This window comes from Osmerus mordax, chromosome 14 (genome assembly GCF_038355195.1).
Source record: "Osmerus mordax isolate fOsmMor3 chromosome 14, fOsmMor3.pri, whole genome shotgun sequence".
Classification (NCBI taxonomy): domain Eukaryota; kingdom Metazoa; phylum Chordata; class Actinopteri; order Osmeriformes; family Osmeridae; genus Osmerus; species Osmerus mordax.
In genome coordinates, this window is record NC_090063.1 from 13,545,430 (window position 1) to 13,560,070 (window position 14,641).

At 43.9% G+C, this 14,641-nt stretch overlaps 2 protein-coding genes across 2 annotated transcripts; one reads left to right on the forward strand and one right to left on the reverse strand.

The window, feature by feature from the left end:
- Positions 1-324: 324 nt before the first annotated feature.
- On the reverse strand, positions 325-1,475 carry dctpp1 (dCTP pyrophosphatase 1). Its single transcript, XM_067250892.1, has one exon. The coding sequence runs from the start codon at positions 1,277-1,279 to the stop codon at positions 743-745; it is 537 nt and encodes a 178-aa protein (XP_067106993.1). The 5' UTR covers positions 1,280-1,475; the 3' UTR covers positions 325-742.
- Positions 1,476-1,761: 286 nt separating this feature from the next.
- On the forward strand, positions 1,762-14,245 carry gatb (glutamyl-tRNA(Gln) amidotransferase, subunit B). Its single transcript, XM_067249928.1, has 13 exons — positions 1,762-1,929; positions 2,223-2,376; positions 2,707-2,820; positions 5,730-5,928; positions 6,481-6,603; positions 7,089-7,202; positions 8,125-8,209; positions 8,791-8,835; positions 9,461-9,653; positions 10,015-10,148; positions 12,881-12,959; positions 13,332-13,466; positions 13,707-14,245. Exons 1-13 carry the CDS (start codon positions 1,763-1,765, stop codon positions 13,830-13,832), a joined length of 1,668 nt encoding a protein of 555 aa, XP_067106029.1. The 5' UTR covers position 1,762; the 3' UTR covers positions 13,833-14,245.
- The last annotated feature ends 396 nt before the right edge of the window (positions 14,246-14,641 follow it).

The window sequence follows — 14,641 nt, forward strand, 5'->3', positions numbered from 1 at the left end:
ACTAAATATCTGCAAGGAGACAAGAGGAGTGACGGAAGCGAGGGATCAAGATTATCGGACTATAGGTCCATTGCAGTATCTAATATTGTGATTGCCAAAGCAATCATAATTGGTGAGCTTATCTTTTACTTCTTACAATTCCCCCCCCCCCCCCCCCCCCCAAACTTGTAACCTGAAATATGTAATTAACCTTTAAAAATTAGGCTTTACCTTTAGGCTGTATCGTTCAACAAAGGTCAAATGTAACTTAACAGTTGAATTGAAGTATGAATTTAGAAGCCCTTGTCTTGGATAAGATACTTAAATTGATAAATACAAATGACACTGATTTGAGGCATTTTTACTTTCAATGGCAGAAATCAAAAGATGCAGTCAAAACAGGATTACTTGACCAATGCTTGCCTAATGCCTGCGCATTGAAAATGTGGCAATAATTGATTACATTCCAGTGAATTGTCAACTCAATGATTAAGGTAACTTTAGCTATAACTGACTTCGGGATGTAGCAACCTGAAGTGAAAAACAAACTTGCATAAAATATGCTACATGACCCATAAACATCTTAAGTTACCAACAACTTTAAAACACAATTTAAAAATAAAGGGCAGGGCTTTCTTAGCCTACAATACACCAAGTAGCCTACTGTAAAGAGCCTATGAAGAACCAAAACGTGATAACATTCTCCAACTTTAAAGTGAACTACGTTGAGCGTAATAGTATGGCAAAAGCAGGTAAAACATGCTCAGTCTTTATATTCGGTGTACTTCTTTGCTGAACCGTGCACCTTGCTGGCCGGGTACTTCAGCCGGTTTAGGGCCATTTTACGGAGTACCGCTTGGGGTAAATCCACGTGGCATTTCTCTGCAAGCTCCACAAGGTAAATGAAAACGTCACTGAGTTCTTGTGCGAGGTTCTCCCGCTCGGCATCGGTCCAGTTGGGCAGTCCCTCGTCCACCTCTCCACGCCACTGGAATAGCTCGGAGACTTCACCCACCTCTCCGACCATGGCGAGCAGAAGGTTGCGGGGCTTGTGAAACTGATTCCAGTCTCGCTCGTCTGTAAACTCCGCTTGCATCCGCCGAACATCTTCGATAGTGGGCTCGGAACTGAAGGAAAACCTCGCTGGTGCTGCTGTGCCCATCTCAGTCTGTTTCGAGTCAACATCCCCATTTGTACAAGTTGACAATGAGTGCAACTTCTTAGAAGTGCCATTTGTTAAGTTTGATGAGACGGGCATGTCGCCTTTCAACCCTTGCACATCACCACCATTCATTGCCATCGCGTTTTACTATATTTTCACGAAAGCCGAGCCCCAATGAAATATCACTTTAGCTATAAAACCTCACCTGCCCACCATGTGAGAAACTCCCGCCACAAGCAAGGATGTTTAGTCTTTTTCTTGTATTACTGTGGTTGGCATCAAGCTTGTTGGTGCATTACCGCCACCTTATGCTCCGGAGTGTGAATCAGCCATAGGCCTTAAAGTAAATCTAAATACCTTTAAAAAATGTATACATATACGCTCAACCGAAACAATATTTTATCCTCCATCCTTTACAGCCTGTCTGTTTGTTTTACGATAAAATCCATGTCCATGTCAGCAAGGCCATTTCAGTCGGAAATGTCGTAGATAAACGTCTCCGGAAATTTAAAGTAGGAGTCGCTTTGAATTGTGGTTTGTGGAGTCCTTAGTAACATCTCTTCCACCTTGAATGATTTGTAATGACTACAGTCCACTCAGTCCACTTTGTTACTGAGCAACATGGCTGCGTCCTCTGCAGGATCGAGTGCCCCACTATATATTATATCAAAACAACTAGCAAAGGTTTTTACAAAAATGATAGTTTATCGTAGTCAGAGGTGTGTTGTCAGGCAAATAGCCACATCTGTCATTCGATACCAAAGTCAAACACAACTCAAAAGAAAAAGGTAGGATGCTGTTGACTGCTAAAACGTTAGCATAACATAGCATACGCGTGTGTGAGCACCTGCGCGCGTGCATGTGCTTGTTGCGCGGAGACTGCATGTGCCACAGTCTCACATTCCCACACCGGCACACCCACCTAGATTCCGCTATAGCCATGATTCTGTAAACGGACGATGTTCTTTTGGAAGGTTGCATGATCATACGTCAAAAGGTCGACTGTGGGGGATCTGATCCATTCAGATTCCTCCCTTTTCCCTGTTTAAACAAACCAATGTTTTCCTGTTTATATTTGTAGTGCTCCTGAGAATCTGGTTGGAGTGGTAGGTTTGGAGATCCACGCTCAGATACACTCCAACACCAAACTCTTCTCTGGTTCTCAAGTTAAGTTCTGTTCTCCACCAAACTCCCTGGTATCCTTCTTTGACGCGTCCTTACCCGGCACCTTACCTGTGAGTCGAGACCGACTACATCAACACTGTCCTGTACATAAAACTTACTTTAAGAGCCCAATATGCAATTTAATGACGTTAGTTACACTCACACACTAACATGCATATTTTCTCTATTTTATTTATATATTTCTTGTTTCGTTTTCATGAAACATTCCATTGCATTTGGTCTTCATCAGTTCACTTTTCTCATTTTTTTTTAATTATTCTAATAATAATGATAATGCTCATGCAGTTTTAGAATTAGGTGACAGAGTTGGAATTTCCTTTTATTTCTGTCATTCATTATTGAGTAATCTACGTTTACAAACCAATACTTTTTTTCCTCAGGTGCTCAACAGACGATGTGTGGAGGCGGCAGTCATGACAGGCCTGGCCCTCAACTGCTCCATAAACAAGAAGTCCCTCTTCGACAGGAAACATTATTTCTACGCTGACCTTCCAGTGAGTCATGAGTGTTTCTCAGTAAATTGTTTTTCAGCAAACGTCCACCATCCTTAATCTTGTCTGACTATATACAAGAATAGGGACTGTGGCAAAGGCTCTGTGCTGGGTGCTGTGTCGGTTGTATTTTGTAATCATTTGTCAAACAATAAGCCCTCTCATTAGCGTAACCTTTACATTGAATTTCAGTTTCCACTGTCCCTATGCTTTAATTGAATAATGACAAGTATTACTGAAGCGGCAGAAACACCTAGTGCCATTGATTCAGATAAATGACAGCTTGTGCTCCTGGCAGCTGTTTACGGTCATGACGAGCGTTGCCAGGGGATGTTCACCTCAGTTCACCTTCACTATCCCTGGTGCTCATGGGTAATTTTACAACCATTACAACTGACATTTAGGCCATGGCACAAATACGAAATGTCAGAGACATACTCAGAGCAGCAAACACCGTCGTTTCCCCCTGAAATGTTATTAGATTTTTTTTGAAAAGGCATCTTTTGATCCACATTTGTTGAAATTGTAAACTTTAACAATCTAATAAACGGGTAAATTATGGAGGGATTAGTTTTTTTTTTATCGTCCACTGGTTAGTAAAACATGCAGTAAAGCTTTAAAAAGCATCAGTTAAAATGTTCACGTGAAATAAAACGGTCACATGCAGTTGGCTACCACAGCTTCTTAATTATGAAGTTTGCTACAGAATGGTTGATTGGTGAGATTTCTATAGTGACCATATGCTGTAGTTGAATAATGTTCACTTTCATTCACTTTCAATAAGCTTTGTCTCTTTATACTTTTTATAATGAAGTCAAATCTAAAGGTGACGACTTACATGCCCTAATCATTCCAGTTGCTTTGAAATAAAAACATAGTTGTGAGTAAAGCAGCAATCACATTAGAACTACAAGAATATGGCATATCTAATTTCACAGATTAAGGGGTAATAATGTTATCAGGAAGCAGCAGATGCATAATTCTGCATAAACAGATTATTTCCATTTCTGAGGAAGGTATCCGAGCGGGTTCCCAGCTGGAAGCGTTGCTGACTCTCAGCTCTGCATAGTATTTGTCCAAAGTTGATATTCTTACTGGGGATTGCGTCATCTTGCCTTTGCATTTTCTCTTGAGTGGGCTACAGCCTCAACGATAATGTCAGCTTAGAGTTAAATTTTTGTCTCTAATGCTGCCAACAGTTGTCAGAGATTTGGTTTCGTTGTCTCTGTTTTTGCTGCTGTGTCGGATATATACTGTCTGCAACCCCAAAAGTGATATTGGAAGGATTTACTATATGTGATGTTAGTTCATTTGAGGTGGGAAGGGAGATTGTGCCAGCATTGTGGTCAGGTCTGGACTGGGACTGAAAATTGGCCCGGGACTTTGAAACGCAGACCGGCCCACAACCGTGTATTATTATTATATATTATTTTTTTGGGCATTATGCCGCGGCCGTTTGACCGGATGTTCGGGAAAACTACAGAATCTCCTGACGGCCAGTCCGACCATGATTTTGGTGATATTTGGTCCTTGCACAAAATGTTCTTTAACAATGTGCTTGAAACGAGAGCAGCATGGAGCAACAACAGCATGTGAATGGTCCTATTCACATTTTCCATTTAAATCCTTAAACTTCATGGATAATAAAGTCGTATAAGGGTCTAGAAATAAACCTACATGCATTTATTAAAACACAGATACTCTAAAATGAGGTTGTACATTATTGATATGTTCCATGAATCTTTGATTTAATTTAGCGAACTCACAGTTACTTATTAAAGATTAATGTGCCTGCCTGACCAACATTTCTTGTTGGATTTGAAATGGAAGGCTCGTGTAATGTCATGTTTTAAGGGTGTTTTATTTTAATAACATGCACCAGCAGCAGAAATCAACCAGAAGTGGCACATAATTAACTTTTGCATTTAGGTGACAAATAGTTTAGACATGGCTTGGAAATATAATCCCCATCCTCTTGAATCAGTTCTGCCTACACATTGATGGGCTCTGAGAGTCACAACCTTCCCACACTGGGAGAGTTACAGATTGCAGATAGCTTGTGAACGTATGATTTCACCCAAAATCTGTTCAGAGAGATAATGGGTGGAGTCATTTCACACAGCCTATCAGGAGAAGCCTCCCCCCCCCTTTTATAGAGTCATCAACACATGTCTCTTTGCAAGATGATGTGAGAATTATGGAAATTAGCATCAATTTGAGGAATTCTATCCATAACGGATGGCATGCATATGCTCGCCACACTTCCTTATGCTAATCAAGCACATTTGCATTGACAGTGACAGAACTGTATGAAAGATTTGCAGGGAGAAACCAGAGGTTTGGGCTATGTGATAAACCTTTTCCCCCATGGTCAATTATGTTTGCTTTGTGTGCCAGTGATTGATTTGTTGAACAGGCACAATACACAGATGGCAATGGCTAATTGCCTTTTAAAAATTCTCTCTCTTTCTGGAATAGCAATACGTATGATGAATGTTTAGATTCTTAAACTGAGGTTACCATGGCAACAGAGTGAAGTGGTATTCCACTTGGTGTGGCTCATGCATGTTCCTTCCAAATAGAGAAACGGATAAAATATTTATCTGCTTATGAACGTATGGACTAGAAAATGGCGAAACAATAATATCTCAGCTGAATGATGATGAGATGACCTGTGTACTCTGAGAGAAACTGATTCTCAGTGCCTCATCTTTAATGCATGTGGATCTTACACTATGTTTCTGACCAACTTTGCTTTAAAAAAGAAAAAGCACTTTCAATAAACTCCAGTCGTTTGGCAGTACTGGAGAGTTTGACCAACATCAGTTGGACATTTGTGGATGATAAACTGATTATCGGGGCCTCAAATCAAGTCACCAAGCCAACTCCAGCTGACCCTTTGCTCCTCCCAGGCAGGTTACCAGATCACCCAGCAGAGGTTGCCCGTCGCAGTGGATGGCACGCTCACCTACAGTCACCTGGGGGGCCGCAAGAAGAGCCAGGTGGTCACCAAGAGTGTGAGGATCAAACAGGTCCAGCTGGAGCAGGACAGCGGCAAGAGTTTACACGACAACTACAGGAACCAGACCCTTATAGACCTCAATAGAGCAGGTAGCTCACAACGTCTTCCATCTTCCATCATCATGGTCTGTCGAAACTGATTTAGTTTACCCTTCCCAGTTCAGTGAAACCAATGGGACGATCCAAAGGAACTAATGTAGATGAAAATGACACTTTATTCAAATGCACAGTACCTTCAACATTCCATATGACTTCATGCAGCGCCTTGGGGGAAACACATAACAAAGCTCTTCTAATCATGTGACCTGTGGCTTTCTGTTTCTTGTGCATATCTTACTAACTGCAGTGTGTAGTTAGATACATGAGCAAGCTTTAGGCTGGGCCCCAGCTAGCTAAAAACATCTCTAAAATGACATGCATAGATGGCCGAAATGTGAAACTCCTAATTCGATAATTCCTCAGAGACAAGGGGGTAGAGGGGAGAGAAATGGAAAGAGAGACATTTAAAGAGAAGGGAGGACAGAGGCCGACGTGGAAAGAGAAAAAGGGGTAAAAAAGAGATAGGGAGAAGGGGAGAGAGTGTGTGTTTTTGTGACGGTGTGTGTGTGTGTGTGTGTGTGTGTGTGTGTGTTTCCCCACCAGGAGTAGGGCTGATGGAGCTGGTCATGGAACCAGACATGAGATGTGGAGAGGAGGCAGCTGCTGCTGTCAGGGAACTGCAGCTCATTCTGCAGGCTCTGGGGACCTGCCAGGGCAACATGGCCGGTAGGGACACCCACACTTCATGTGCACGCACACACTTCAAATGTACACCCACACACTCACTCACACACACACTACACATGCACACGCACACACTTCACATGCACACACACATTCACACGAATACACACATTTGCACAAACACACACACAGTCACACAAACACACACTTCCCCTTCGCACAACAACACAAAGAGACATCAGTTCACACAAGCGCACACACATGGAAAATGGTCAGAGCTTTGTTTGTTGGAGAGATTCATGCAGACTCCACATTGCAGTCTTAAATAACACACATATACACATATAACTTAAAGAGGAACAACATTTCCCAGAGCTCTATATTACAACTCAGAGATGTGCTTTACTTCCATGGCTCCCTCAGTCTGCACTCTATTCGTCGGTCAGTGCAATAAAGAAGAATGCGAAATGGGAGCTTCTCTTCCGTGTAGACTCTTCTTAACCCAGTTCTCCCCGGTGTTCCTAAAGAGGGCCAACTGAGAGTGGACGCCAACGTGTCAGTGCACAGGCCTGGGCAACCTCTGGGCGTTAGAACGGAGGTGAAGAACATCAACAGTGCCCGCTTCCTGGCAAGGGCCATCGGTGAGGGCAGCAACATTACATTCTTAATGCCATAAGATTACACCCTAACACACACTCCGACGTCCAGCAGAAACGTGTCCTTGTGAACGCCCACAGTACACACATACATATACGTACACTAGGCATACAGACATTTACACACAGCCAACAGACTTTAAAGTTGTTTCTGCTTCATTACCCACACAGTTTTGCTCTAAAATGGTCACACATGGCTGAAATCCTGACTGATGGCCAACATGCATGTGTCAAACCCAGAGTCAAAGATAAGACACACATGCACACATACTATACACACACACGAGGAGTAATGTGCCTGTTTGAATGTTCTCTAAGTCTCTACAACATAAGTCAACCATAACGGTTTTACACCAGAACCATAGGGATATTTTTTCTGTCTTAAATCCCAAACAGAAAGACTTGTGAGATCCATGAGTTTTTTTTCTCCACATAAACTCAGGAATATTTGACTTTGTGATGGAATTAACTAAAGGGAAATTGCTTTTGTACAGAAGTTTGTCAAGACACATAGATTCACTGCCACCCAAAATTTGCCGTGAACATATTAAGACCTGAGTTGACACTTTACGTTTGCATCATTTATGAAGTTTTGTAGCGTTTTATCTCCCAGCTGCAGGAACTTCTAAAAGTCAAAGTGAAAGTAGTCATTTGTCATTAGTTGTTTGAGTGCTAATGTAGCAGCCGGCAGAGTCTTCAGGCACGGTTGTGTGCCACAGCAGATGTTAGGAGGCTCCAACAGGATGCCAGTTGGCTGGTTGCTGCTCTCCGTGTTTGTGTGTGTGTGTGTTGCATGCACAGGTGTGTGTTTGCACTAAATGGTTGTTGGTTACACGTGTGCCCTTGTATGTGATGATTGTGCAAATTAAATTAGTGTGTGTGTGTTCTCATTGGTTCTGAACATCAGACTACGAGATCCAGAGACAGATGGGGGTTCTCAGGAGCGGTGGAACTGTGCAGAACGAGACACGGGCCTTTGATTCCAAATCTGGGTAAGAAGTACAAAAAAAAAAAAGAAACATTGGCCTTTTTGGCACTTGATGCCAAAAATAAACTGACTGTAGAGACTAGACATCTGTCAGTCAGCTACCCAGATAATAGCATGTGAGACCTGCAACATACAAGAAGTCTAGACTTGGTAGTCATGCTCCCTAAGTGTGGATATCCTGTCGCATTTGTATAGTTTGTGGATATTTTGATAGAAAGCCACTCTGTCTGCACCTCTGTTTGAGATATCCCGGGGTAACGATGATAAATATGATCATTTGGACCCAGACAGTTGATTGTCTGGCGTCGAGGACAACCCCTCACAGAGGAGCACGGTTCCATGAAATGAGGCTCTTCACACACACAGCTGGGGCTTGAACTCTTTGTCTCTCTCGCATTCTCTGTCTTTCTGTCTATTTCCTTCTCTCTCTCTCTCTGTATCTCTGTCTATTTCTCACTGAGCCTATTTGTTGTAAATCTCTACCCCCCCAAAAATGGAACCAACAAATTGAATATTTAGGCCAGCTTGGTATTTCTAGATGCCTTAAAATGTGTATGATTGTGTTTGTAATTTTGTGTCACGCAGTCACACCGTTCCAATGAGAGACAAGGAGGGCCTCCAGGACTACAGGTGAGTCGACATGCGTGTCAGTCTGCTTCACGACCCAGCCGAGGCTGCGGGAGATACAATCACTACATGTAGATGGACGAGAGGAAGAGAGACAAAGACTGAGGAGAGCAAAGTGGGCTCGCGGGAGTTTTTGTCAAGGAGGCTCGTATAACAGATAACCACAGATCACGCTAGGCGCTCACATGCCACTTAACGGTGGTGATGTGACAGCGAGTGTTCCTGATTAGAGGTATGCCAGGTATGACGCACGGCCTGAGGAGCTCTCTCGGACGGGCTTGCGGTGACAAAACACTCTGGCTTATCTCCCGCGACGGATGAAAAGGAAAAGGGACCGTTTGCTCTCTCTCTCTCTCTCTCTCTCTCTCTCTCTCTCTCTCTCTCTCTCTCTCTCTCTCTCTCTCGCTCTCTCTCTCGCTCGCTCCCTGACGTTCTTTCAACCGCCAGAGCTCCGTCCCCTGCTATCTCCAATCTCACTCCGTGTGCAAGCTTTCTGTTTTTAGACATGCCCAGACACACACGATGTTTATCGCCAACTCCCTGGAGAACTCAACCTTCTTCCTCCTCCTCCTCCACCACCCCCACCCCCCACCCACCCCTCCATCCTCCTCTGTGTCCATGTCCCCAGGTTCATGCCGGAGCCCAACCTACCCCCCCTCATGGTCTACTCCGAGGGCCACCCCCCGCCCCCCGGACTGGACCCCAGCCAGGTGGTTGTGGTGGAGAGGGTGAGGGAGACTCTCCCAGAGCTGCCCAGCGTCAGGAGACTCCGACTGGTGGAGGCCTACAGCATCCTCCCTGAACACAGCTTCACCCTGGTGGTGAGTCCTCCAGTCCCTCCTCCAGTAACTCTCCTACTACGTAGAATACATGGCCTTTCACAGAGTCATCCGTGTTAAAGGAGCAACTTTGACCTTTGTCACGAGATCCCCGTGTCCAGCAAGGAGCAGCTGACTGTAGGTGTGCCTGGATGATCAGCGTGTTGAATTGCTTAGAATTTGAGCAATTACATTTCCAGGATTCTTCCCATTTAATTTTTATTTATTTTCCGTTTCAATATGTGATAAAGGCAGTTCCTTATCCTCAGATTTAGTCGTCCAAGGTGATTGGGGGAGGCAGAAATCAAGACATCCAGGGAAAACGTAAAAAAACGTAATTGATAGTGTTTCTTTACATTTGTAGAATGAGGATGGGCTCGTGGAGTACTTTGAGGCCGTTGTCGGGGAGACGAATGCAGAGCCAAGGAAGGTGATTGGTTGGGTGACGAACGAGCTGCTTGGCCTACTGCATCAGCAGGGGATGAGCGTGAGCCAGAGGTGATACACAAACACACACAAACACACACACACATTCTCTTTCCACTGAACTGTCACTTTTTCTCATCCATATATTCATTCATTCCTCCCTCCTCTTCCCTTTTCTCGTCTCCTTGATCCTTTGTTTCTCTTACACCTCGTACTCCCTCAAACCTCTCTCTGACAGACTTAGATTTCCTTTCCTCATTCCCTTCCTCTTCCTCTCCACATCCTCATCCCTCAAAGGCCAAAGAGATCCTATCTAGCTAAGACCTGGCTGCTATCTTGTCTAGACCCGCAACAGAGGCTCACATGCGACAAACTTCATTTTTGGGTGGCATTGTCCAGCATGTTTTGCTATCTCCAAACATATTAAGACACGTTGCAATGCCAAATATTAGACAAAATGCTTCAATTTTGCATCCTTTATTCCACTGGCCAATGAATAGAGGGTACAGACTCAAGGAGTGATGTAAGTAGAGCACATCTGAGTCATATGCTATGAAGAGCTTTGGGGAATTAGTTTACTTTCTTTATCTTAGACTTTGTTGATGATGTCAGAGGAAGTCATTTGTCATTGGTTCATTAACGCTAGATTTATACGGTCCTGTACACCTATGTTGGGTAAAAGGAGAAAAGGGATACAGAGAAGTTTGGAATGACAATGCCCGAGAGAGGATAGGGAGAGTAATAGACAACAGCTAGACAGGAAGAAGCAGAGCTAGACAGACAGATAAAACACAGGAGATGTCATTAAGTTCCAGTCAGACCTGTGTAGCGCAGCTCCCGATGTCTAGCCATCGAACCTAGAGTGACTCTCCACATAATGAGAGCCTTTTTAGCCCTATCGCTCTGTGCTACAGGGCAGTGACATCAACATGCCTGTAATCATCAGGCATGTCCCTCAGCCCCGGGGCCACACACACCACACACACACTGTCACTTACCCACTCAATACCACACACACACACTGTCACTTACCCACTCAATACCACACACACACACTGTCACTTACCCACTCAATACCACACACACACACTGTCACTTACCCACTCAATGCCACACACACACACTGTCACTTACCCACTCAATACCACACACACACTGTCACTTACCCACTCAATACCACACACACACACTGTCACTTACCCACTCAATACCACACACACACACTGTCACTTACCCACTCAATACCACACACACACACTGTCACTTACCCACTCAATACCACACACACACACTGTCACTTACCCACTCAATGCCACACACACACACTGTCACTTACCCACTCAATACCACACACACACACTGTCACTTACCCACTCAATACCACACACACACACTGTCACTTACCCACTCAATACCACACACACACACTGTCACTTACCCACTCAATACCACACACACACACTGTCACTTACCCACTCAATACCACACACACACACTGTCACTTACCCACTCAATACCACACACACACACTGTCACTTACCCACTCAATACCACACACACACACTGTCACTTACCCACTCAATGCCACACACACACACTGTCACTTACCCACTCAATGCCACACACACACACACTGTCACTTACCCACTCAATGCCACACACACACACTGTCACTTACCCACTCAATGCCACACACACACACACTGTCACTTACCCACTCAATACCACACACACACACTGTCACTTACCCACTCAATACCACACACACACACTGTCACTTACCCACTCAATACCACACACACACACTGTCACTTACCCACTCAATGCCACACACACACACTGTCACTTACCCACTCACTGCCACACACACACACTGTCACTTACCCACTCAATGCCACACACACACACTGTCACTTACCCACTCAATGCCACACACACACACTGTCACTTACCCACTCAATACCACACACACACACTGTCACTTACCCACTCAATACCACACACACACACTGTCACTTACCCACTCAATGCCACACACACACACACTGTCACTTACCCACTCAATGCCACACACACACACACTGTCACTTACCCACTCAATACCACACACACACACTGTCACTTACCCACTCAATACCACACACACACACTGTCACTTACCCACTCAATGCCACACACACACACTGTCACTTACCCACTCAATGCCACACACACACACACTGTCACTTACCCACTCAATGCCACACACACACACACTGTCACTTACCCACTCAATACCACACACACACACTGTCACTTACCCACTCAATACCACACACACACACTGTCACTTACCCACTCAATACCACACACACACACTGTCACTTACCCACTCAATACCACACACACACACTGTCACTTACCCACTCAATACCACACACACACACTGTCACTTACCCACTCAATACCACACACACACACTGTCACTTACCCACTCACTGCCACACACACACACACTGTCACTTACCCACTCACTGCCACACACACACTCACTGTCACTCACTCCCACAAACGTACTCCCTTGGCACATACATAACATAAAGAAAATGAACAGTTTATTGGACGAGACAGACACACACACTCACTCTCTACTACACAGACAGATACACTTACAAGGCACTAGCACAACATGAAGAAAATGAACAATTTACACAAAGATTGTTCACTGCATCCACTCATTATTTCTCCATCTCACTAGCTCTCTGTCTCACTAGAGAAGACAAATGAAACCCCTCAATGAGCTACATGTTCTTTCCCTCTTGCAGTCCAGTCTCTCCTCATGTCCTGGCAGATCTCCTGAACCTCCTAGAGTCAGGTCAAATATCCTCCTCCATTGCCAGACAGGTGAGTGTGTCCTGATGAAGACCTGAAATTCAAATCTACCATCGATTACATTTACCTTACCTTAAGGATATTTGGTACAAGTCTCTGCTCCATACCTTCTTGTCAAAGTCATATGTTGTTTGTTATATTATGTCTATTTAATGAATTAAATGTTTAACACATTTTTGTTGTAATGCATATGTTATTTTCATATCCTGCATGTATGGATTCCCAAACATTTGCATTTGAGCACTGTTGTAACAACTACTGTTGTTATACAAAAGGTCATTTGAATTTGTAAACTTCGAAAGAAAATTGATCTCAGATGGTAGCACACATTTTCTTTATAGTATGTTTACAAAGAAAAACAATCCTGCATGTTTACTGTGCCAGGTGTTCCAGGAGCTGTGGGCAAAACCTGGTGAGACTGCCCAACAGATCGTCCAGGAGCAGGACCTGGGGCTGGTCAGTAACACAACAGCAATCCACAACATCTGCCAGAGGATAGTGGACTCGCATCCTGAACGGGTGAGACCTTTCTGGGCACAATGTGTCATTTTGAGGACCATGGAAAATCCCTAACCATTAGGGGTGGGAATCTTTTGGTACCTCATGATTCGATTCCTGGTGTGAATCGATCTGAATCGCTAGAAGACTGAATCAATTCAAATGTGAATCGATTTCCCCCCACCCCTACTAACCATTATAAACTAAAATAAAATTGTTTTTAAATCCCAGAAACTGTAATGCCGTGCTTCTTCTTTGTAGGTGCAAGCTATAAGGGCGGGGAACAAGAATGTCCTGAACAAGCTGATAGGTCTGGTTCAGAAGGAGACCAAAGGGAGGGCTGACCCTGTCGTCGTCCGCACCATTCTGGAGCAGATGACCTCCTGAGGAGAGGGCCTTAGGCTGTCGCCTGACTCGACAATAAAAATGTACAAGAAGTTTAGACTGGACTTGGAAGAGTCACACGTACGTTTTACAATCGATTCGAAGATGCAATAAAGGCGAAGTTGTTTTGTGAAGATACTGTAGAAGGCTCAATAGCGTCCATCTTCAGGGTCAGGGATCGTTCTGTCAAGCCTTTACCAGAACTGTCTGTTTGTGGCCTCTCCAAGACATATGTTTGGGTTGTTATTTCCATGTTTACAAAAGATGGAACCTTGATGAACCTATTAGATTTACATCCCAAATAACACATACGATGTATGTGTATCTATTAGACTACTGTGGCTTGAGAACAAGTGATGAGCCCCCTCTTGTGGTAAAAAAAGTGTCAACATATTAAAGGATATGTAACAGCTGAAGTAGATACTATTTTTCACCAGCACATCCAGCACATTATCTCCTAGATGTTATACCATATGCCACGATGTTCTGGTCATCATATATATTACTAAGGGCGAGTACATCAATTCTTCCTGGTTTTCAGAAATTATGTATTGATAGAAGCTGATTGACTAAACACATTCTAAACGGACTGATGTGAATTTCAGTTACTTAAAAGCAAGCTTGATCTATTAAGATGTTCTACAACTTAATTCACAATATGGTAGTAGCCTGAACTCTCCCTTTTTGGCAATTGCAAGCAAATCTATTTCTCATTGTCACCTAGAACAACTGTAGCCTGTTTATTTTTGGTCCTCTAGGTCCTGTAGAGGTAGATGTTCAGGGGCTGCCCCAGTGGCCATATGGAAGACCTA

What these genes read in the sequence shown, in the direction of transcription:
- dctpp1 (XM_067250892.1), bottom strand. Translation starts at nt 1,279, where the DNA reads ATGGCAATGAATGGTGGTGATGTGCAAGGGTTGAAAGGCGACATGCCC.
- gatb (XM_067249928.1), top strand. Translation starts at nt 1,763, where the DNA reads ATGGCTGCGTCCTCTGCAGGATCGAGTGCCCCACTATATATTATATCA. An exon ending in ACACAACTCAAAAGAAAAAG is followed by an intron (nt 1,930 to 2,222) that starts GTAGGATGCTGT and finishes TTATATTTGTAG; the next exon opens with TGCTCCTGAGAATCTGGTTG. An exon ending in CTTCCTGGCAAGGGCCATCG is followed by an intron (nt 7,203 to 8,124) that starts GTGAGGGCAGCA and finishes TCTGAACATCAG; the next exon opens with ACTACGAGATCCAGAGACAG.